This window comes from Pinus tabuliformis, chromosome 1_1 (genome assembly GCF_031772625.1).
Source record: "Pinus tabuliformis cultivar Carrire ecotype Pingquan chromosome 1_1, CPIR1, whole genome shotgun sequence".
NCBI classification, from domain to species: Eukaryota; Viridiplantae; Streptophyta; class Pinopsida; order Pinales; family Pinaceae; genus Pinus; species Pinus tabuliformis.
In genome coordinates, this window is record NC_142297.1 from 565,193,583 (window position 1) to 565,218,427 (window position 24,845).

At 33.4% G+C, this 24,845-nt stretch overlaps 4 protein-coding genes and 1 pseudogene across 4 annotated transcripts; 3 read left to right on the forward strand and 2 right to left on the reverse strand.

Moving 5' to 3' along the window:
* Positions 1 to 295: 295 nt before the first annotated feature.
* Positions 296 to 5,927, reverse strand: LOC149214408 (serine carboxypeptidase-like 50 pseudogene; annotated as a pseudogene).
* Positions 5,928 to 6,598: 671 nt separating this feature from the next.
* Positions 6,599 to 8,854, forward strand: LOC149214409 (disease resistance protein Roq1-like). Its single transcript, XM_089392299.1, has 2 exons — positions 6,599 to 7,958; positions 8,061 to 8,854. Exons 1-2 carry the CDS (start codon positions 6,841 to 6,843, stop codon positions 8,695 to 8,697), a joined length of 1,755 nt encoding a protein of 584 aa, XP_089248425.1. The 5' UTR covers positions 6,599 to 6,840; the 3' UTR covers positions 8,698 to 8,854.
* Positions 8,855 to 13,035: 4,181 nt separating this feature from the next.
* Positions 13,036 to 21,454, forward strand: LOC149214410 (uncharacterized). Its single transcript, XM_089389381.1, has 2 exons — positions 13,036 to 13,383; positions 19,948 to 21,454. The coding sequence occupies exons 1-2, from the start codon at positions 13,036 to 13,038 to the stop codon at positions 20,926 to 20,928; spliced, it is 1,329 nt and encodes a 442-aa protein (XP_089245507.1). The 3' UTR covers positions 20,929 to 21,454.
* LOC149214411 (uncharacterized) lies at positions 21,041 to 21,574 on the forward strand. The gene has a single exon (XM_089389382.1). The coding sequence runs from the start codon at positions 21,041 to 21,043 to the stop codon at positions 21,572 to 21,574; it is 534 nt and encodes a 177-aa protein (XP_089245508.1).
* A 1,505-nt stretch (positions 21,575 to 23,079) lies between these two features.
* Positions 23,080 to 23,484, reverse strand: LOC149214412 (serine carboxypeptidase-like 50). The gene is made up of 2 exons (XM_089389383.1): positions 23,154 to 23,484; positions 23,080 to 23,090 (listed from the first exon to the last, which is right to left on the reverse strand). The coding sequence occupies exons 1-2, from the start codon at positions 23,482 to 23,484 to the stop codon at positions 23,080 to 23,082; spliced, it is 342 nt and encodes a 113-aa protein (XP_089245509.1).
* Between the last annotated feature and the right edge of the window lie 1,361 nt (positions 23,485 to 24,845).

Below are 24,845 nucleotides of genomic sequence, written 5' to 3' on the forward strand. Positions count from 1 at the left end.
TATTTAAATATCTTTCTTTTTTATTATTCAATTATAAGTAGAGATCTCAACCAATCCGTAACTATAGTTTTTCTATATTGCTTTTTTAAATTGTTGAGCTATATACTGACAAAATGGCTCTCCAAAACAAATAACCATAAACAATGTAACCACTATTAAAAGCTATAACCATGATTATAAAATTGCATTGGCATTTTACTTTTAAAAATAAACTATTAATAAAATTGATTAATTACACCATAATAACACTTTACATAATAACACTTTACCTAAATATGGGTCTCATTTGCCAATTTTAAAAATATCTCACGACCAGGGATGGAATTTGACGGGCATTTTGCCGGTCATAAGGCTTTTTAAACGTATTTGACCGCTGAAATTTGTCCATGCCCGTTTTGACTGACGTGCCCGGAAGAGTAGAAAACGTTTTTTTGACGTTTGGAACTTTTTCCAAAACGTTCTTACGCCCGTTGTTGAAAAACGCCATTCCCTTATCTTATGCCCGTCACACACACTGTTTCAGGCAAGTAGCTCAATGAATTGTGGAAATGTCCCTTAGCCGAAGATTTTTTCTCTGGGAAAATTTGGAATCTTTCCCTGGACGATTTCGAAATTCGGGGATCTGTGCATGCCACTGCATGGTCTCCCTGTGTTTCACCCAACGAATGTGGCCCGTGGGCTTGTTTTCGTTGTACAATCGAGTTCATGATTCACAGTGCACAGTCTCTCTCAACGCATTGCCCATTCAAATTTACCCATTCAAACTTACGCCTGTCGCAGTGTCGCCCAGCTCAAGATTGGCTCAATTACAAATCGGTGCTTCAAAGTTCAGGTTAGTGATTTTTTAGTTGTTCACGATTCCCGATGGATTATTGTATTTTACAATCATTTTTTTTCAAATCTTGCTCTAAAAATAATATATTATACTGTTGTTGGATGACTTGGCAACATTAAAAATCTCAGCATTGAAAAGTTAAAAGCGAAGGCGGTGATCTTATTCAAGATATGGCAATTCCAATTTACTTTTCAGATTATGATTGTTGCTGGAGGGCCCTAGTAATATATAATTCATTTACGGCCTATTTTAATCTATGCAATAAGGGTTTGGCAAGGCTTCCATTTCCATCACCTCTAGAACTGAACCCCAAGCCCAAGCACAGGCCCAGGTCAGAAAACCATAAGTTTGCTAATAACATCTCCATGGAAAGCATAACTCGTTTAAAAAAATAGATCTAACTGTATTAAAGAACATAATTTATTCTAACAAATTGAATTAGTGCTTCTAGCTCTTGTCCTTGACTAGGTAAACCTTAAAAATGGAGGGTTAATTAAAAATATGAGAATCAACCAGTGACAGCCCTTCCACTTTCTAGATCATTAATTACTTTTGAATGTCTAGAATATGGTCACAAGAGCCTACTGCTCTCCTGACTTCAACTGAAAATAATGCTATTTATCACAGTTCCTTTGATCTTCAAAACTTTGGACATTTTTTTTAAACTAAATTAATCATAAAATCACATATAACATAATTAATAACACTTTCCAATCACAAATGTAGGTAATAAGAAATTCTCTTAGGCGAAGAAGAAAAGCTACCAAAAAAAAACTGGGCACTACATCCTCTGAAAATTTCAACATGCTACAGAACATCTACTTGCTTTAAGTTTCAGTTGCTATAAGTTTCAGGTCCCAGCGTTACCAGAAGTTTCTCATTTTTCCATCTAGCATAACTAAATAAGCAGCAATACATTTTGTAAAAAGTGTATGACGCTTAAGAGTTTTCATAGAAACAGCAAATGATTTGCTACAGCAAGAAAGCTCAAGTTATGATAAAGTCAAGTTAAGCCAATAGAATTGTATATTTTACAGCCAATCTGGAACAGAATTATTTTTAGATTTCATTAAAATACAATGACCCAAAGCAGGAACATACTTACCTGCATAGCTCTCACCCGCCACAAACAAAAGGCGGTTACTGAACTCTGGAACTAAGCTGTAAAATTCCTCCAAAGCGGTATAGAGATGCTCTGCAACCTGGTTATGGTCGGTAGGGATGTCTTCGTCCTTCTCTACTATGCTGTAGCCTGAACCCACTGGACTATCAATGAATAAAACACCGAATTTATTGTTCCATGGTGAGTCATTTTGATAGAGTTTGAGGTCTGACGAGATTTTCCAGGGCCCCAACTCGTAGAAATTACCATTCATGCTTGAGCAGCCCGGGCCCCCTTGCAGCCATAGAATTATGGGCGTCTCTGCAATGGGCATGTTGGGCTCTATTGCCTCATAAAATGCCTTCACATTTAAATATCCAGATCTCCATGGCAATGCTTCCTCTGGAAACACAAGCTGGTTGTCCTCTGGTTCTTTAAATATTGTTCATGGAGGTAAAGGTCCATTCGCAGAATCCATCGTCATCGCTAACATCAATATCCTCAGCATTGAAATCACCTTCGCGATTGCCATAGATATTGGCAGGTTCATTCAGCCCGAGTCCGTCCTCCTTTCTCGGTGCTTTACAGAGGACAACAGTAGGCCGAGCGAGGAAGTGCTTGTCGCATTGGAGGTATTCACACGTCTTACATACTTTGTCTTGCAGGTTGCCACGAAAGGGTTGGAATGTATTTTAATCACTCTAGGCATTTCCCCTGCGCCAGCGAACAGATTGTAACGAAACGTTTTGGTTTTAACTCTAACAGTCTTAAAATGCTTCCCCTGCTAAAACGATTCAATCTCACTGAATATCTTTGAAGGCTGTAATTTGGCATTTTTTTGGCGTTTGGAATTTAACGATAAAAATTCTCACTAAATGCATGAATCAATGAACCAATTATGCAGTAGGAGCCAAAGGGATGCAAGATAATGAAATACTTAAAACAAAGTTGTGTGCATGGTTGGAATTTCGATTTGAAGTTTATATATATTAGTGTTTTATATATTTTTAATATTGAATTTATTGTTTTAATTATTTTTTTAATTTAATAAAAATTGTAATAATTGATTTTTTCTAATTTTAAAAAAATATTAATAATAATTATTATTAAAATTATATATTTAAAATATTATATATATATATATATATATATATATATATATATATATATATATATATATAGTTTATAAAATAGTATATAGAAAATAATATAATCAACCTAAATTATATTTTGCTTTAGAGAAAATAGGGGGTGGTTCAAAAAATATGGAATTGTTATATATTATGTTGCTTTTTATATATATATGAGGATCTAATAAAATGTTGATAATTCTATTAAAAAAAAATATTTCAAATTTAAGATTACAATTATATGTAAGATTTAACATTTAACAATATTATTAAGATGTTGAAATGCTAAGAAAAAATAGGGGGTGGTTCAAAAAATATGCAATTGTTACATATTATGTTTTTTATATATATATATATGAGGATCTAATAAAATGTTGATAATTCTATAAAAAAAAATATTTCAAATTTAAGATTACAATTATATGTAAGATTTAACAATATTATTAAGATGTTGAAATGCTAAGAAAATTTAAAAGTTTAACTATATAGATTAATATTCAAAATCAAAGTTCAAATAAATATTAATGTAGATACGAGGATTTCAACATATAACAACTTCCTTAATTACAAGGAGATTTTTTTGCACATATATGTGATTCCCTTCTTTATTTGGCTTTAATGCGTAACTTTCATGAAACATGAAGCATTTCATTGCTTTAATTGTCATTGGAGCAATGGAATTTAGAAACTTGTAAGTTGTGACATTAGTTTGGTGTAACTGGATTTTTGAGTAAACCATCATTTATATATATGTATGAATTAATAATTTGTTTCCAAACGTATTTCTCTTATTGGATGGTTGGAAGTTGGTGGTACATTCTTATGCCTTTTTAAGGTGTCATATATTTATATTGGTGGTACATTCTTATGCCTTTTTAAGGTGTCATATATTTATATTTTGTATCAAACATTATATTAGATAATGTCATAAATTATCTCTGAATTTGCATGGAACTTAGTCTTATTAGGCATCTAAATATTCATGTAGCATAATGTAAATTGTTGGCTTTAAATGATAATTTAAATATATGAAATGGATAACCATCAAGCGTTTTACCTTGGACTGATTATATAATTTAAATGAGCAACTTTCAAATGTTCAACACTTTTTATTGAAACCTCCACAATTGAGTTTTTTCAAATTTTGGTTTTTTTTCCTTACGATAAATATATGAAAATTTTCAACATAATTATTTATTGAATGGTAATTTTTTAATCAAAACTTTATTAGTGAAGGGTTAATTTATTATGAGAACATCACTCTGGAAGGGCAAAATTTTTAATATAACATTTCTTGACGGGAAGCATAAAGACCCAAAACGTAAAAAAAAAATTGTATGACGGGTAAAGAGAAATCCAAATTCCAACCTTGCTCACGACTAATATAATCTTTAAACAACAAAGTCATATACAATAACTATAAAAATGATTAATTTTCATTATTATAAAATTATATTTATGCCTCCTTTTCTAGTGAAAATGAACAAAACCAATTAAACGCACAACCATAAAGCTATACTGCATACCATTACGTCTCATCATCCAATCTTCCACTTGGATTCTCTTCTTAACAACTTTCATTGTGAAAAAGATCAAAAGATAGTTTTTTATTTTTATTTTTAAAGCTGCAGATGGCGATGATTAATAAATAAATAATAGTTACCATAGTATGTTTTATGTATGAAGTTGTCGTTGATATCCAAATCCAATTAAAACAATTACATGTTCAAAGAATTTTCCTAAGATTTTCTTTATGAGAATGGTTTGATAATGGTGTTTCACTATTAGAATCATGAGGAGCATCTATATAGAATCAACGGCATGAGCATAATCAAATGCATGATCATAAGAAACCACATGTAAGACATGGTGTGTTAGGCGGTGAGAGCCTATGTGGGCATTGACTTTGAATCCATAGTTTATGCAAGTGGGTGTTGCATTATTATTATATTCATTACCAAAACAATGGTAATTAAAAGCCACACACATGAACATCAAGACCGCTGTGAGCAACATAGAAAAATGTTACGAAAATGCAAAACTTCAGATGCTTTAGAAAAAAGAGGTCATGGAACAACATTAAAAAAAATAGTGATTAAGATAACGTTACGTGGTTGGATGTTGACAAAACATAAGAGAAATGTTAAGACATTAATGAGGTATTATTCAAATAAATATAAAAGATGTTATTTAATTATTATTACTATATTTTAGAGTTTATTACTATATTCTTATCATACCCACAAATATGAATGGATTAAACTGTATCACGGTATTAAAAAAATATAAAAATTAAAAATTAAAATTAAACTCAAACTGATAGTCTTTAAAAGTCCGCAGCCGAGGACCCTAAGCAAAGCGTCCCACGTTAACCCACCCAAAGAATTCTTTAGCAAGTGGCCGACCAAGGTGGGACCCGAAGTGCATTAAGTTGCAGTCCCACGTGATACGCGCATGTAACCTACTCACTCAAAGAGTTCTTTAGCAAGTGGCCGACCAAGGTGGGGCCCGAAGTGCATTAAGTTGCAGTCCCACGTGATACGCACATGTAACCTACTCACTCAAAGAGTTCTTTAGCAAGTGGCCGACCAAGGTGCGGCGGGAAGTGCATTAAGTTGCAGTCCCACGTGATACGCACATTTAACCTAGTCACTCAAAGAGTTCTTTAGCAAGTGGCCGACCAAGGTGGGGCCGGAAGTGCATTGAGTTGCAGCCCCACGTGACACATACATGTAACCTACTCAAAGAATTCTTTACCAAGTGACCGACCAAGGTGGGGCCGGAAGTGCAGGCCGCGTCCCGTAGAGACGGCTCCTGCACAATTCGCTGGACCTTCCTCGAAAATGATGAGCATCGACATTCCGACTTCGAGAGCGAGTTGTTTTTAGCTTGAGTCCTCTAACGAGGTGGAGGAATTGGTTGGACGGTCAAAAGTGGCTGGAATAGGGATAAAAAAATTTCAAAAACGTGTTTTTGATGGTGAAAATGGATTCAGCACCATCAAAAACATATAAGACAACTAAAATTTTGAATTTTAACAACTATAATTTGGATTTTTGTGACGAATTGGCTCCACCGTCAAAAGTGGCTGGAATATGGGTAAAAAAAAATTCAAAGACGTGTTTTTGATGGTGGAAAGGGATTCAGCGCTATTAGGACACCTAAAATTTTGAAGTTTAACAACTATAACTTAGATTTACAAAAATCCTTGCGGATTTTCTCTAAATATAACTGGAATTTCCATAAGTTTCCGAGCAACTCCTCAACATTGTTAGAGTATGCGGTTTTTAACAATATTTTTTTGAAATTTTTTGGTTTTTTTCTTTTGTCTAATTTCTTTAAAATTTGACAAAAAATTATTGAAATCAAAAACTAAGTAATCCCTGCAAAATCTAAATACCTTACAAATTTTCAAATGCTAAATCTATATACAATTAAAAAAAAATTAATTTAAATATCACAAATAAAAATTTCACCTCAAAAATTTCCATCAAAATCATCACCAAAAAATTTCCAAAAAACACACTAAAATCAACTCCCAACCTCTCGGCCAGTCGGCGGACTTTATAAGAGAGGCGAACAGTTTATAACATGGGATGTTAACATTTGTTGTATGAGCGAGAGATAAATTAATTGGTGACCATTTGTTGATCAGTGAGAAAGAGAACAGCATTTCACTTGTCAATCTGCCCCAGCGTTTTCCTTCATCTTTATCGTCACTCGTCAATCTGCCATCTTATTTCTCTGTGGATCACTGCACTGCATTCATAATAATGGCTCTCACAGTCGCTTCCGCCTCCACCTTCATCTGTAACATGATATTATCAATAATGGCTCTCACAGTGGCTTTCGCCTTCCCCTCCATGTTTAGTATCACATTAATTCTGTGTATCGTTGCATCCATAACAATAATGTCTTTCGAACTCGATTCCGCGTCCACTTCCAGCTCTGCATCTGCCCCTGCCTCCCACTTCATCTGTATCATGATATTATCAATAATGGTTCTCACAGTGGCTTTCGCCTTCCCCTCCATGTCTAATATCACATTAATTCTGTGTATCGAAGCATTAATGATAATGGTTCACAAACTCCGTTCCGGGTACATTCCCAGATTTCCATTTGCCTTCCCCTTCATCTGTATCATGATATTATCAATAATGGTTCTCACAGTGGCTTTCGCCTTCCCCTCCAGGTTTATGATCATCGTTGCATCCATAATAATAATGGCTCTCATAATAATAGCTTTCATAATATTTATAATGACAAGCATACTTCTCACGTTGACGGAAACGATGGTGGAAGGGCTCGTTTCCCAATGTACATCTGCCTTGAGCAATTTCGCTTCCGAGGTCGCTTCCAATTTTGCATCTGCCTTTGGCATCTCTACATCTGCCATTAGCATCTCTGCATCTGCCCCTATCAATTACAGGTATGATGTTTTTTTAAATCATTACGGCGATGATGTTAAAAAAAACTTCGCCAGCCATCTATATCGACGGCTTCGTTCCCACGGATTGCGAGTGTTTTTCGACCAGCCGGAAATGCAGCGCGGAGAAAAAATAGAGCCTCAAATAGAAGGAGCTATAGCAACCGCATCCGTGCAAGTCGCTATTTTCTCCCCTCGATACGCAGCGTCAAGTTGGTGTCTTGACGAACTCGACCTCATGTTGAGGTCCATGGAGTCGGGTGCCGCCACCGTCATTCCAGTGTTTTTCAAAGTTAAACCTTCTGAATTACGATGGACAAATGCCGGAGCAGAGGGGTCGTATGCTAAAGCAATTGCTAATCATGAAAAGAAGAAAAGACACACTGCGGCGAGAATTGCGGATTGGAGGAAAGTACTGGAGAAAGCTTCATACATAAGCGGTTACGAGCTGGAGAGATGTAAAGGGTTGGTACTATTCTCTCATTCTCTGTATTAGCATAACTGTACTTATAAACAAAGCAAAGCCTCAAATACTAACGCAGTTCTTACTCTCTTGCCAATAACCAGTGACGAAGGCGAGCTCGTCGACGAGATAGCGCGACAGGTGCGGAAAAAGGCTAGACTGCCACCATTGCATGTAGCAACACATGCAATTGGATTGGATGAAGTGCTACCAGACTTTGAAAGGACGGTGTTATTGGAGAAGCAGCAAAACAGAGGGCGACCCATTATTTTGATTACGGGTTATGGTGGGGTGGGGAAAACCACCCTGGTAAAAGCGTTTTTTAACAGAAACAGATCAAATTACGAGCAGTGCTGTTTTTTGGCTGAGGTAAGGCACTCTAATTTAACTTCCCTGCAAGGTCAACTCTGTAAGGACTTAAATGGAGTGACTTTGGAAATCCGCAACATTTCTGAAGGTATAGGCAAGCTAGAGCAATATTGCTCCTGTCCTCAATCGCTCGTCATTTTAGATGACGTGGATAGTAATGACCAGTTGGATGCACTGTTATCACCCGTGAAGGACCGCCTTCCTTCTGGTAGTCTAATTTTAGTTACGTCTCGTGATAACAGTGTTCTTAGTAAATATCCAGGGATAGAAGAGCCCTTCATTTACCCTATGAAGGGTTGGAATTTGACGGGCATTTTGTTCAGAGGCCATTTCGCCTCTAAAATTCGTAGAAGTTTTTTGAAATCTTTTTAAAGAACACAGAACGTATTTTTGACCGCTTTCCATTTATTTTGGAAGGGACATTAAATTTGAACAAAGTGTTACTATAACGCTTAATTTTGAAATCCCGACAATGGGTTTGCAGTGTAATTTTGGGTTTGCAGTGTAATTTATCTTCATAATTATAGGATTTCCTGGTTATTCAAGCCTTGCGGTTATAACCCTAATGTTTGCGGTTATAACCATAATATTTGTAAAGTTGTATAATTGTTGAAGCTGTGTCAATTTGCGGTTATGACCATAATATTTGTAGAGTTGTATAGTCGTTGAAGTTGAAAAAGGGTTTGAAAATTGGTTATAGGAAAAAAACTTATTTGTAGAGTTGTATAATTGTTGAAGCTGTGTCAATTTGCGGTTATGACCATAATATTTGTAGAGTTGTATAGTCGTTGAAGTTGTGTCAATTTGTGAATAAGGGTTTGAAAATTGGTTATAGAAAAAAAACCTAGTTGCTTTCTGATGATTATTTTGAAGGATTGAAAAAATGAGAGGACGATAAGGGCAGTTTTCTCGACTTTATTTTACAGCTGAAATTAAAATTAGTGTGCATCATAAGCTTCGTGATTGTGGCTTCGATAATAATTGCTGAAATATATTATTCATGACCACCCAGCTCAGAGCGCTGGGTTATTATTAACTATTTTTTGGATTAGAATTAAGTATAATATGTTTTAAACAAATTGTAGATTTATGTGGATTAAATCATTTTTTTTAAATGTATAAATTAATTCAGTGCATTTAAAACTCTCTTTAACTTTAAACCATTAAAAATTTGATATATATATATATATATATATATATAAATTAGTGTTTTTTAATGATGTTTTAATTAAAAATATGAGGATGATAAGCTGAAATTAAAATTCGTGTGGACGATAAGCTCCATGATTTTGGCTTCGACAATACTTGCTGAAATATATTATTCATGACCATCCAGCTCAGAGCTGGGTTATTATTAACTATATATTTTTTTTGGATTGGAATTAAGTAGGGTATGTTTTAAAGAAATTGTGGATTTATGTGGATTAAATCACTTTTTTTTAATGTATAATTCAATTTCGTATGTTTAAAATTCTCTTCAACTTTAAACCATTAAAATTTGACAAATGTAATTTTTTAAAAAAGTTTAGTGTTTTCTTTATGATGTTTTAGTTAAAAATATACTTGAAATATATTCAGTAAAATTAGTGAATTGCTCTCTATAATATTTTAATATTTTTTGTTTATTTTTTTAACATAGTGGGGAAAATGATTATAATTCAGTTGTGAAATTCACATTGGGGACAATCATCACTCATAGTTATCCATAATGCAGGTTGACTCATCATGGCCTTGGAATTACCTAATGCAGGTTGATTCATCATGGTTATTCAAGAAAAACCATACCCTAGAATTACCTTACTAGTAGTCTGAGTGTGCATTTCACTCTTACCAAATGTCTCTGAGCCTTGGGCTATTAACCTATTTCCTTAAATTCCATGAAATCAAACTCTTAGCCAAACAAAAGCAATTTTAAGACATACTATAGAACTAAAAATAAAATCGTCAACAATTCTGATTTATAAATACAATTCTTCTATAAAATTTGTAAAAAATGTGTATATATTTAACTATTACTATGGTTTATGTTTACTCTATCCATCACCAACAAGGTGTGTTACTTAAACACATACTTGTAGTACGTTAAGTGGGCTTAAACACGTGTAGTAAGTTAAGTGGGTTAAGCATTCAAGTAAACCAAAATCTAATTTATTAATTTTACAACTTGACCATGAGAATGAAACGAATCTAAAACATCACTAGAAACTATTTATTAATTTATTAAAATTAATAAATGTAGAGATGGTGTTGAAGAACTGAATTGTAAACATAATAATTTTTGCAAAACCGTCTAGAAATGACCTTTGTTTGGCTCTTTTATGCTTTAGGAATTATTACAAAAAGAAACTATAAACTTATAGATAACAATTTTAGGTACTTTTATTCCCAGGCTTCACATTCTTAGCTTTTCTCTATTATCTTTTGTCCCATTAATATTACAAGCTTTCAATTTTCCTTGGGTAAATATATTTAGACCCCTTTTTCACCTTTGAATAATTTGCTTTCTTGTTGATGCAACTTGAGGTGCATATGAGTGGACCATGCCAATTGAAGAGAGTTCCTGAGTGAATTTGAATATGCACACACATAGAAAGAAAAACATATTTTTATTAACCTATAGCCTAAGGATACACAACCATGGAAAATGAATCTGAGACCATTCAACAAAGGTTATTACCTACTCTACTTAAATATATATCTAGAAAACTAAGTGATCAATAAGCATCTAGTCTAATAGAGACTTTATATCAAATAATGTCATATATATATATATATATATATATATATATATATATATATATATATATATATACACACACACACACACAAATTTGGCTTGGTTTGGTGTGTGTGTCTGTGCCCACAACTCAACAAATTTGGCTTGGTTTGAAATGTTTTTGTTCATGATGAGGTCTCATCAAATGCTCGATCTTAGTATTATTGAATTCCCATAGGTGTCACCTAGAAGGGACAAGGGGAAGAAAAAATATATATTTCATACTCCTTAAAAGGAATGTTGTTCAATAACTCACAATTCTTTCATTTGATCACTGTAAGTTGGATTAGAATCCGAGTCAAAATAGTTTCTTGAAATCCAATGAATATGTATATATCTCTTATGCAAACATCATTAAAATTCTCACTTGAATGAAACAAACAATCAATCCATGAGTGTGTTAGTGCATCATCGAACCTACGTAGATAAAAGAACAAAACCTCTTCCTTGTCATAATAAATTTGGACCACAATCTTTCTTGTAGCCACTTGCTCTCCCTGAGTGTATTGGCCACCCAACTTTATTGGATTGTTTGGGTGAGAGGCTTGTCAAAGTGTCACCGACTCACCACTCACTTATGAAGGTTATCTTATGTCACAATGTCGCCTGTGGAACAGTGGAAGTGTCAGTTCGACTACAATATGCACCAGATATAGAGTGTCTCAACATATCACTTAAAAGCTTTGAATGATATGGCTTATGAAGAATGACATACCGCCACTTATGAAATACTAAAACACTTTCAATACATTGTACTTTCTTGAATACAAACTCTCCGCGGTGGACCCCCACATTGATTCCATGTGATTACAATCGTGGAGAGGATGTAGAGGATAGTCCATCTTATAGTTTTACTTTGTTGGTCATCTTATATATCCCATAAGATATCCTTAGTAATATCTCATATATACAAATGCTATGGCATGTCTGAATCAAGGACATTTGATTTCAGAGTTATGAAGATTTTATTGTGAGTGTTCCATACAATTTCAAACCAAAATTGAGAATTCAATAAGTCATTTATGTGTTATGGTCATTTTGTTTTTTTATATTATTATGATAGATATGTGTTTTTAATGAAACATTTATTATTGAAGGGTTAATTTATTATCAAAACATCACTCTTGAAGGGCAAAATTTTAAACATAATGTTTCCTGAAAGACAGAATAAATACCTAAAACGTCAAAAAAAAATTGTATGATGGATAAAAAGGAATCCAAATTCCAACCTTGGTCGTGACCATTCTGACATTCCTTTAACTGCCCTCATCCTGCTGAGGGTTATAGTTAAAAGGTTTTTGAAGGTTTGCAACGGATTGCCATTGTCTCTCAAAGTGATTGGGTCGCTACTTCGCTTTGAAAGCCCTCAGGTTTGGGAAGCCCAGTTGCGCAAACTAACCCAAGTGCTTCCCCTGGAAATACAAAATACACTTGGGATTAGCTATGACAGTCTTGAGGACCAGGAAAAGGAAATATTCATAGATAGTGCCTGTTTTTTTATAGGAATAAAGGCAGAGACAACCATAAGAGTATGGTTCGGATCTGGCTGGGAAGGATCTTTGGGACTTCGGACTCTACAAAACAAATGTCTTGTGGAGGTAGACAGTGAAGGCTGTATAAAACTGCACGATCACCTAGAGATTTGGGCAGAAATTTGGCGGACAAAGGGCCTCTAGAGTGTGGGTTTCGTATGTGGCGCGCAACAGACAACTGTTTCCGTAATGTGCGGCCCCAATCAACTGTAGGTGTTTCAATCTCTAGACATGATGTTGTGTTCTCAATCTTTTTTTTTTTTGCTTTGAAGTTCTCACATTGTTAGAGAATCGTGTGAGGGCATAGAAGTGTTCAAATTTACGCTTACAGAATCGTGTCATTGCATACAAGTTTTGTTTCTAACTCACTTTGCTTTACCACTTTAGGTGCGAGGAATACGCATGGTTCCACAATGGTCATACAAATCGTTCCAAAGTTTTGTAGAGTTGAGCAATGACATCGATGTTGATGTGAACGGGTTGCAGCTGCTCAGAGCTCCGGTTGATTGTTTGGAAAGCTTATTCAATAGGATGAGGCAGCCAAAACTTGTATGGCTTCGCTGTGAGATATATTCACATGTCTCCCTACCTAGGTGGGGTTTATTAAATAATTCAGAGTCCTCGCTACCCTCCTGGATCCCAATAAAGGATCTAAGAGTCTTAGAAGTGGTAGACCGGATAGCCTGGGACCGTTACCGTTTTAACCGAGACCCGATACCGGTATTGGGAACTTTGTGGCCCGAAAATAAGGTACGTTTAGTTTTTTTTGGTGGTTTAGATCTGGGTTGTCTATTTTAATACTATAATATTTTAATAGAAGTGTAATATGTTGCAACAAGTGTTGTAGTTTTATTTTTATTGTGTTTAAATAAGTTAAAAACTTACAAAATCACATGTATATAAAGTATCATACATAAGAATCATAAATTTTATTTTAATTTAAGTTATTATAATTTTTTCAATTTTTTTTTATTTTGTTTAAATAAGTTAAAAACTTCCAAAATCATTTGTAAATAAAGGATGTTACATAAAAATCATAAATTTTAATTTAAGATATAAATTTTTTCTCAATTTAAAATATTATAGTTTTTCTTATGCTTAAATTGTTATATATTAATTGTATAAAATATGTTACAAGATAATTATAAATTATAGTTTAAAGTATTTATTATATCTATGCTATATAGTAATCATAAACTTCAATTTAAGATAGTCTTGAGATTTATAACTCTTGTTATGGTTAAATTGTTATATATTAACTATACATTATATTTTACATGTTAAAAGGTAGACTTAGGAATTTATAACTTTTCTAATCAATATTGAGTAATGATTGAATTGAGACTTTTGTCATCCATATCAAATTTTTGAGACGAGGTTTTCAGGGATAATCACATCAAATTTCATTTGTCCACGCGTTTCGAACCACACTTGTTGAAATCGACAAATGAAATTTGATGCGCCGAAAACCTTGTCTCAAAAATATTGAGTAAATTAAAAATATGAAGTTTTGGATTCACTCATTAAGATTTAGATTAATTTAAATTGTTATAAAGACCTCCAAAACCATGTAAAAGTGGAAACTTGTTCATTACCTTTGTATATATTATGAAAAGTTTAGGTTGAATAATGCTAGGTCTGAACTAGCTAAAATACTATAAGGGTGAAGCTTATTTTTTACTTTTGTATATATTATGAAAAGTTTAGGTTGAATAATTCCAAGTCTGAACTAGGTAAAATACTATAAAAACAAGGTGAAGCTTATCTATTATCTTTGTATATATTATAAAAAGTTTAAGTTGAATAATGCCATGTCTGAACTAGCTAAAATACAGAGCAAGATATAAATAACTTATTAATAACTTATTTTTGAGAATATCAAATCATTAATATACAAAATAATATATATCCACTCCAGATAATGTACCTATTTTAATCCAACTATAAACCTATATTACCTCATATTTATAATGTACATATTTTAATCTAACTATAAACATATATTACCCCATATTTGTAAGTCAAAAAAATTAGAAATATTAAATGCCTCTCTTAAAAACATTGAATGAAAAAATACAATGGAAAGTTTATTCAATACTATTTATTTATAAGATAAAGGCTCGGACCAGAAAATATGACCAACCGCTTATTCATTAAGATTTACAAGGTGTGGCATTATATATGGAAGTGATGTGGGTCAATATTAAATGACGTACTGGTGTGGCATTATATATGGAAGTGATGTGGGTCAATATTAAATGACGTACTGTTGAATACACTCATATTGTATATTTTAAAAATATATATAACATCGAGTAGAGATAATTCATTTAATCAATTAATTAACTTATTGCATTATATATATATATTACAATTGAAATGGCATTGGGAGTTAATTTTTTATTTCTTTAACTAATTTTTTAAATTTTTATTTTTTAAATTATTTTTTTTATTCTGAGAAATGCATATAAAATTAGGCATTTCATTGTTATTGCTAATCAAAAAATTAGAATATATATATATATATATATATATATTTCATTGTTATTGGGGAATTTAAAAACTAGTATATATATATATGTTAATTATTAAATATTTCAAAATTAAAGTCATACCGGATTTGACAAATTGATTGCAATTTAACTTGTTTTGGGTACAAGCATGCGAGGTTGATAGGCATCTATATGGTTTTTAGTTTGATAGTAATAGGGTTTTGAATTTTAATCAAATTCTTTAATTATTATGGATGTGTAGATAGTAAAGTAATTATTATGTGGATGTTAAAGATATAATTGGATAATTATTTAATGTAATCAAGTGATATTCAGTGATAGATTGTTGGATAAAGGGTTAAAGAGTTGAGATTTATTTCAGTTGTAATTATATAGTAATTGAAGAGAGAGATTGATTGATTTTAATGATATCCACTAGTTTGAAAATCCCAAGGGACCAAGAGAATAACAACTCTAGCTCATCTTCATACTCTTTTCAATGTTGGATTTTCTAAGATGGATTTTGACTAAAAGGTTAGCAATCTGGGTGATCTTATCCTCTTCAAATGGATGGTGTATGTTGTTTACATTTAAATTGTTTTCATGCTAAATGCAGATATCCTTGTAGGTTGTACATTCCATCACAAAATGTCATTTAGTATCCACCATACCATTATTGTAAAACATGCTAATTCTCTTTTCCCAAACTTCTTTGAGTATCATCCACCTACAAGCCTCACATCTCAAGTGATGTGATCCAACCTTAGCTTTGCAACTAACAACCTTGGATTTCCTTTAATAGGTGCCCGTAAATATGCCTTCTTACCATGGTCACAAGTTGGGTTAAACTTTTTGATGTGATGTGCTTTTTTATTCTCATTGTGTTGGGTCCATATGGCAGCCCTAAATTTTTCAAACACTAAATTTATCCATAAAAAGAAATAGGTTGTTTCACCTTGTTTGTTTGAAATTTTCTCTATAAAAAGTCTAAGGGTGACACAATGATGAAAGGGAGAGCACCTAGGTCCAAAACCCACTTTCCCTTTTGGCCTTTTTCTCTCATTTTTTCCCGAGCTGTTGATTCTTTGCTCTATCATGCTCCCAAAAAGCTTGCCCTTGAGGGGGTTGACCATAATACTGTAGTAGTTACAAGGGTTATTGATATCTCCATTCTTAAAGAGAAGAATGACCATATCGGTAGTCCATTATCTCAGGAATCTGTTTTGGATAACCTCATTGAAAATTCTGTTTATGTGAGTGGCAAGAATATGGACACTGCATTTTGGAAAGACAACTTGAAGCCCGTCTATGTCCTCCACTTTGTTGCTTGCTAAATTATTTATTCCTTGCTTGATATCATCCATTGTGAAGAGTTCCATTCGTGTGTTCACTATGGGAGGAGTGTCTTTTCTCATGTACTTGCTCAAAGAAAAGCCTCACATACTCTAACCATTGAACATTTGTAATATTATTTTTAGTTTGCTTTATCCTTTGTTGTAGTTCTCTTCAAAATCCTAGGGGGTTATGTTTTCCAAGAGAGATTAACTCATTTCTTCTTGCACTTACATTTTTTTGGCTATACTAAGTTTTTGTTTTTTAGTTTTCTTTATTGAATGTTTTCTCTTTTAGCGATCTCTTGGCTTCCTTGCATTCTTGATCATACCATGGATTTGATGGAAATGTACTTGTAGTCCTCTTCCTGGTATGAGGCCTTTTGCATGCACTTAAGGCCTTGTGGATTGTTGGGATCAACATATTACTATGAACATGACTAGTCACATCCTTGGTTGTCATGTCCACCATGCTATACTCTATAACCGAGCAACACTAAATATTTCCCTATTTTCTTGATTCATGAGGACTTTACCTTCGGAAAGAGCTTTCTTTTGATCGCCAAGAATTTGATTATTATGTGGACTAGTAGGAGCAAAGTCTAGTTTAACAAATAGGGATGCGTGATCATATTTCATTTCAATAGGAGAATCCCTAATCTCAAACAAGTAAAAGCATACTACTTAATCTACCACACTTTGACTATTGCAAGGTTTGCATGCAATACCCCCTTAAGTTGGGCCATCCTTTCATTCCATTGCAAACAACCATGCCAAACAAACTACATAGTCCCAGTAATTTTGCTGGAAAAACCCCATTTCCATCCTGTGAATCTCTTTCTCATGATTGACCTTCACCCTCTTCCAACCATAAGGTATTCTTTTCTTCTCTATTTTCATTGCTCAACTAGGGAGATTGGTTGTTAGTTGTTTTTGCATTAAAGTCACCCATTAACATTAATCCAAAAAAAACTGAATAAAGAGATATCTCCTCTCAACCAGGGAAAATGGTTTTTTTTTTTTTTGGGAAAAATAACAAGCAAACATCCTAAAAGTAACCTCTTTTGTTATTTATAGCCAAATGTGTTGTTTGTTTGGGTCTTCTTTTAAAAATTTTACAGTTCTAGCCAAATGTATTGTTTGTTTGAGTCTTCTTTTTCCACTTTTACAATTCTAGTCAAATATATGATTTGTTTGGATCTTCTCTTTCCACTTTTACAATTCCACACCATTTTTCATTTTTTAAAACTATGAGTCTCTGTGTCTTTTGAGTATTTCCTTTCCTTTATTCAAACTAAAATGTTTTTGTAATTCTCCAAATCTGGACCTTTACATTAATCATGATCATGTTTTTTTTACGAGAATGATAGTATCTTTCCCCTTTGAGAAAACTGGTTAAAAAATTCATATTTGATATTCTCAACATGTTTTTTATATTTTTTAATTACAAAAGTTTTGAGATTCTCAACTTATTTATGTTTTTAAGATTTTTCATTTTATTTTAAAAAATATTTTTAACTCTAGTTTGCTTTTGTGATAAAGGTCATGTCTATAAATATTTAATTTAATTAAATAAATTATTGGTTTATTTTTGTTATTAAAATATGTTTTTATTTTTATTTTTCATTTTAATTCAATCTTGTTTTATTCTAATTAAATAAATCACATTTTTATTTTTATTATTAAATTCTTTTTTAAATAAATTGATTGCTTATTTTTGTTATTAATTTTTTTTTTTTTTAAATTCAATCTTGTTTTTTTTCTAATTAAATAAATCACATTTTTTATTAAATTTTTTTTATTGCTTTATAATTTGTCTACGTTGCACCAGGATTTGTCTCCCTCAAAAATACTCATGTAACCTGCATCCCCGGGTTCAGGGACTTTTGACTTTTGGACCTTTAGAAACACCCCCAAACTGTTGGGGATTCCATTGGGGACTCGGGGACATGTTAACCCTCTCCAAGACGTTTTGGACTGATTTCAAAGATGTTCTGGACCGAGATGTTTTTGACAGATTTCAAGGGTTTTCTGGCCAGATGTCAGAGATGTTTGGGAAGGTTTTATGGATAATCCAAGCACAAAGCTTCAGTTTTGACAATCATGGACATTGATGATTGAACAATATGATTATTTTTCTCATTCATCTTTTTTGGAATGCATTGAATCTAAATTTTTTGTACAAGTTGCAGGGCAAAACACGGGTTTAACTTGGGGAATGCATTGAATCTAATTTTTTTTTGTACATGTTGCAGCTCAAAACATGGATTTAACATGGGGAATGCATTGAATCTAAATTTTTTGTACAAGTTGCAGCTCAAAACATGGGTTTTGTATGATGGGTTTCATTTTGGATTTTTAGTGATTTTTGATATTAGATTTTCAATGGTAAAATTACAAAAGACACCCTTCATGTCAAGAAAATAGAAAATACAATGATCCTTGTGATTATTTTTCTTGTTCTTTCTTAAGATCATCTCAGCTTTTACATATTGTATGTGGGTTTTGAAGTTCAGTGCTTCTTTCGTCCCAAACTCAACCATTGTGAAAACAATCAGATAGCTGTGAATTGGATTGAGTACTAAATGTTTAAATAAATTCATATTCAATCCTCTTCTTAATCTGAAATATGAATTTAATATGATTAGAAAATCAAATTATTTTATTGTGAGGTTTTCAACACAGCCATAAAATTTTGCAAAACCTATTGAAAAAGGAATGCCTTTTGTGTTTAAAATAGTCATCATTAACAAGAAATATGAAGAAAAAGATCATTATAAAGGTAGTTCTCCTTGGTAGATTGTTCATGGACCTTATTACAAATTTAAAGTAGTTACACTTAGCTTTCCTAAAGCTTATGTCTAGTAGCTAATAATGGAATGTCACTCAACTCCTTTTCAAATTATTTGAGATTTTAATTTGCATAATACTACTCTCAAACAACTATATATATATATATATATATATATATATATATATATATATATTATCATCCCTAACCTTGTCTTCTGAAAATTTTGAGCTCTAGCTGTTTCGGGGACTCGTTACCCTTGCCCTGGGATTTATTATTATATTTATAATGAGTATATATTTAAATCATATATTAATTTTTTTATAATTAACAATATTGATTTAAAGTAAATTTATAATTTAATTAATTTTAAAATTTAAAATTTAATTAATTTTAATGATTTTAAAAATTTTGATAATTTGAAATATATAAGCTTTTTTTAAATTATTTCGATCAATTTTTATTAGTTATATAAATTTTTAGTAGCAATTTAAATAACCATTTTAATTTCCAGGTTTAGTTTCAGTTGAGGGAGTTGAATATATATATTTAAATCCTATAATGATTTTAAAAATCTTGGTAGTTTGAGATGTATATAAGAATTTTTTTTAATTATTTTTATCAGTTTTTATTAGCTATATAATTTTTTAGTAGCAGTTTACTGTTTACATAATCATTTTAATTTCAACGTTTATTGCAGGCACAACTTCCTCTTCAGTTGAGGGAGTTGAATATTAGTGCGGAACTTTGGCAGCTACCAGAGTCCATAGGGTTGTTGAAGTACCTGGAAAAAATTGAACTGCACGACTTCAAAGGAACATTGCCCGAGGGATTCTTTTATCTTCGCTCATTGAAATACTTAAAACTCAGGGCCCAAAACGACAAGATGAACCAGTTGTCAGAGTCTTTTGGGAACTTGAAAAGCCTCCTGCATCTTGACCTGTCTGATAGCGAGTATTTGCAAATGCTGCCGTCTTCCCTTGGTAATTTAACTCAGCTCCAACATATGAACCTGTCTTGGTGCAAGGGTTTGCAAATGTTGCCGCCTTCCCTTGGAGATTTAAGGGAGCTCCAACATATGAACATGTCTAGGTGCAATGGTTTGCAAATGTTGCCGCCTTCCCTTGGAGATTTAAGGGAGCTCCAACATATGAACCTGTCTTGGTGCAAGGGTTTGAAAATGTTGCCGCCTTCCCTTGGAGATTTAAGGGAGCTCCAACATATGGACCTGTCGGGGTGCGAGGGTTTGCAAATGTTGCCGTCTTCCCTTGGAGATTTAAGGGAGCTCCAACATATGGACCTGTCGGGGTGCACGAGCTTGAAAACGCTGCCAGAGTCCTTCATGAACTTAGTTCGACTCAAATATCTCGATTTGTGTGAATGCCACGCCTTGACTCTCTCTGGCGAAATATTTGGGAATATCGGCCCGCTCATACAGTTGAATTTTAGTGGTTGTCGCAAACTTGAAGAATTGCCCCACCAAGTCACACATCAGCAGAACCTCAAAGAACTAATTTTGGATGGTTCTTTCAATTTAAAAGAATTGCCGAGTACCATTGGAAACCTGGGCAACTTGGAAATTCTGTGTTTCTCTGGCACTCTGTTGGAAACCTTGCCGCATTCATTCGGTAAGCTGAAGAACTTGAAGGAATTGTATCTTAGGCGTCGGGAAATTGGATAATTTTCTCGACTTCGCTGGCCAGTTGAAACAGTTGACATCCTTTTCATTAAGTCATTCTCCGATTAGTGAAGTGCCATTTGCCAGTGTGGACCTGGTTCAAGCGGACAATTGCATGCTTCGACTTAAAATCTTGGACCTGTCGTGGACAAGAATAACTGAAATCTCATTGGGTGGAGGTGTTTGCCCAGCCCTTGAACGGCTCCGTCTCACAAGTTGTCAGAATCTTGTGGAGGTTCGAGCATTGCCGACGTCACTAACATCACTGAATTTGAGTTTTTGTCCTGCATTAAGGAGTATTACGGGGCTTCGTGACCTTAAAGAGCTTCGAGTTCTGGACATGCGCTACTGTACACGAGTAGAGGAGCTGTCAATTCTGGGTGTGTGGGAGTTGAACAATCTTGAAATTTTGCTTTTAAAGCGTTGCCCGATTAGTGTGGTGCCATTTGCCAGTGTGGAAGAGGTTCAAGGAGCCCGCAGATTGTTGGACTCTTCTATTCACAACTGTATGCCTGGACTCTACCACTTAGACCTGGCGGATACGAGAATCACTGAAATATCATTCGATGAAGGTGATTGCCCAGTCCTTCAAAACTTGGAACCAGGGATGGAATTTAGCGGGCATTTTGCCGGTCATAAGGCTTTTTAAACGTATTTGACCGCTGAAATTTGTCCATGCCCGTTTTGACTGACGTGTCCGGAAGAGTAGAAAACTTTTTCTTGACGTTTGGAACTTTTTCCAAAACGTTCTTAGGCCCGTTGTTGAAAAAGGCCATTCCTTTATCTTATGCCCGTCACACACACTGTTTCAGGCAAGTAGCTCAATGAATTGTGGAAATGTCCTTTAGTCGAAGATTTGTTCTCAGGTAAAATTTGGAATCTTTCCCTGGACGATTTCGAAATTCGGGGATCTGTGCATGCCACTGCATGGTCTCCCTGTGTTTCACCCAACGAATGTGGCCCGTGGGCTTGTTTTCTTTGTACAATCGAGTTCATGATTCACAGTGCACAGTCTCTCTCAACGCATTGCCCATTCAAATTTACCCATTCAAACTTACGCCTGTCGCAGTGTCGCCCAGCTCAAAATTGGCTCAATTACAAATCGGTGCTTCAAAGTTCAGGTTAGTGATTTTTTAGTTGTTCACGATTCCCGATGGATTATTGTATTTTACAATCATTTTTTTTCAAATCTTGCTCTAAAAATAATATATTACACTGTTGTTGGATGAGCTGGCAACATTAAAAATCTCAGCATTGAAAAGTTAAAAACCAAGGCGGTGATCTTATTCAAGATATGGCAATTCCAATTTACTTTTCAGATTATGATTGTTGCTGGAGGGCCCTAGTAATATATAATTCATTTACGGCCTATTTTAATCTATGCAATAAGGGTTTGGCAAGGCTTCCATTTCCATCACCTCTAGAACTGAACCCCAAGCCCAAGCACATGCCCAGGTCAGAAAACCATAAGTTTGCTAATAACATCTCCATGGAAAGCATAACTCGTTTAAAAAAATAGATCTAACTGTATTAAAGAACATAATTTATTCTAACAAATTGAATTAGTGCTTCTAGCTCTTGTCCTTGACTAGGTAAACCTTAAAAATGGAGGGTTAATTAAAAATATGAGAATCAACCAGTGACAGCCCTTCCACTTTCTAGATCATTAATTACTTTTGAATGTCTAGAATATGGTCACAAGAGCCTACGGCTCTCCTGACTTCAACTGAAAATAATGCTATTTATCACAGTTCCTTTGATCTTCAAAACTTTGGACTTTTATTTAAACTAAATTAATCATAAAATCACATATAACATAATTAATAACACTTTCCAATCACAAATGTAGGTAATAAGAAATTCTCTTAGGCGAAGAAGAAAAGCTACCCAAAAAAAACTGGGCACTGCATCCTCTGAAAATTTCAACATGCTACAGAACATCTACTTGCTTTAAGTTTCAGTTGCTATAAGTTTCAGGTCCCAGCGTTACCAGAAGTTTCTCATTTTTCCATCTAGCATAACTAAATAAGCAGCAATACATTTTGTAAAAAGTGTATGACGCTTAAGAGTTTTCATAAAAACAACAAATGATTTGCTACAGCGAGAAAGCTCGAGTTATGATAAAGTCAAGTTAAGCCAATAGAATTGTATATTTTACAGCCAATCTGGAACAGAATTATTTTTAGATTTCATTAAAATACAATGACCCAAAGCAGCAACATACTTACCTGCATAGCTCTCACCCGCCACAAACAAAAGGCGGTTACTGAACTCTGGAACTAAGCTGTAAAATTCCTCCAAAGCGGTATAGAGATGCTCTGCAACCTGGTTATGGTCGGTAGGGATGTCTTCGTCCTTCTCTGCTATGCTGTAGCCTGAACCCACTGGACTATCAATGAATAAAACACCGAATTTACTGTTCCATGGTGAGTCATTTTGATAGAGTTTGAGGTCTGACGAGATTTTCCAGGGCCCCAACTCGTAGAAATTACCATTCATGCTTGAGCAGCCCGGGCCCCCTTGCAGCCATAGAATTATGGGCGTCTCTGCAATGGGCATGTTGGGCTCTATTGCCTCATAAAATGCGTAGAACAATCTTGCTTTGGACGATGCCTTCACATTTAAATATCCAGATCTCCATGGCAATGCTTGCTCTGGAAACACAAGCTGGTTGTCCTCTGGTTCTTTAAATATTGTTCATGGAGGTAAAGGTCCGTTCGCAGAATCCATCGTCATCGCTAACATCAGTATCCTCAGCATTGAAATAACCTTCACGATTGCCATAGATATTGGCAGGTTTGTTCAGCCCGAGTCCGTCCTCCTTTCTCGGTGCTTTACAGAGGACAACAGTAGGCCGAGCGAGGAAGTGCTTGTCGCATTGGAGGTATTCACATGTCTTACATACTCTGTCTTGCAGGTTGCCACGAAAGGGTTGGAATGTATTTTAATCACTCTAGGCATTTCCCCTGCACCAGCTAACAGATTGTAACGAAACGTTTTGGTTTTAACTCTAACAGTCTTAAAATGCTTCCCCTGCTAAAACGATTCAATCTCACTGAATATCTTTGAAGGCTGTAATTCGGCATTTTTTTGGCGTTTGGAATTTAACGATAAAAATTCTCACTAAATGCATGAATCAATGAACCAATTATGCAGTAGGAGCCAAAGGGATGCAAGATAATGAAATACTTAAAACAAAGTTGTGTGCATGGTTGAAATTTCGATTTGAAGTTTATATATATTAGTGTTTTATATATTTTTAATATTGAATTTATTGTTTTAATTATTTTTTTAATTTAATAAAAATTGTAATAATCGATTTTTTCTAATTTTAAAAAAATATTAATAATAATTATTATTAAAATTACATATTTAAAATATTATATATATATATATATATATATATATATATATATAGTTTATAAATAGTATATAGAAAATAATATAATCAACCTAAATTATATTTTGCTTTAGAGAAAATAGGGGGTGGTTCAAAAAATATGGAATTGTTATATATTATGTTGCTTTTTATATATATATGAGGATCTAATAAAATGTTGATAATTCTATAAAAAAAAAATATTTCAAATTTAAGATTACAATTATATGTAAGATTTAACATTTAACAATATTATTAAGATGTTGAAATGCTAAGAAAAAATAGGGGGTGGTTCAAAAAATATGCAATTGTTACATATTATGTTTATTTTTATATATATATGAGGATCTAATAAAATGTTGATAATTCTATAAAAAAAAATATTTCAAATTTAAGATTACAATTATATGTAAGATTTAACAATATTATTAAGATGTTGAAATGCTAAGAAAATTTAAAAGTTTAACTATATAGATTAATATTCAAAATCAAAGTTTAAATAACAACTTCCCTAATTACAAGGAGATTTTTTTGCACATAT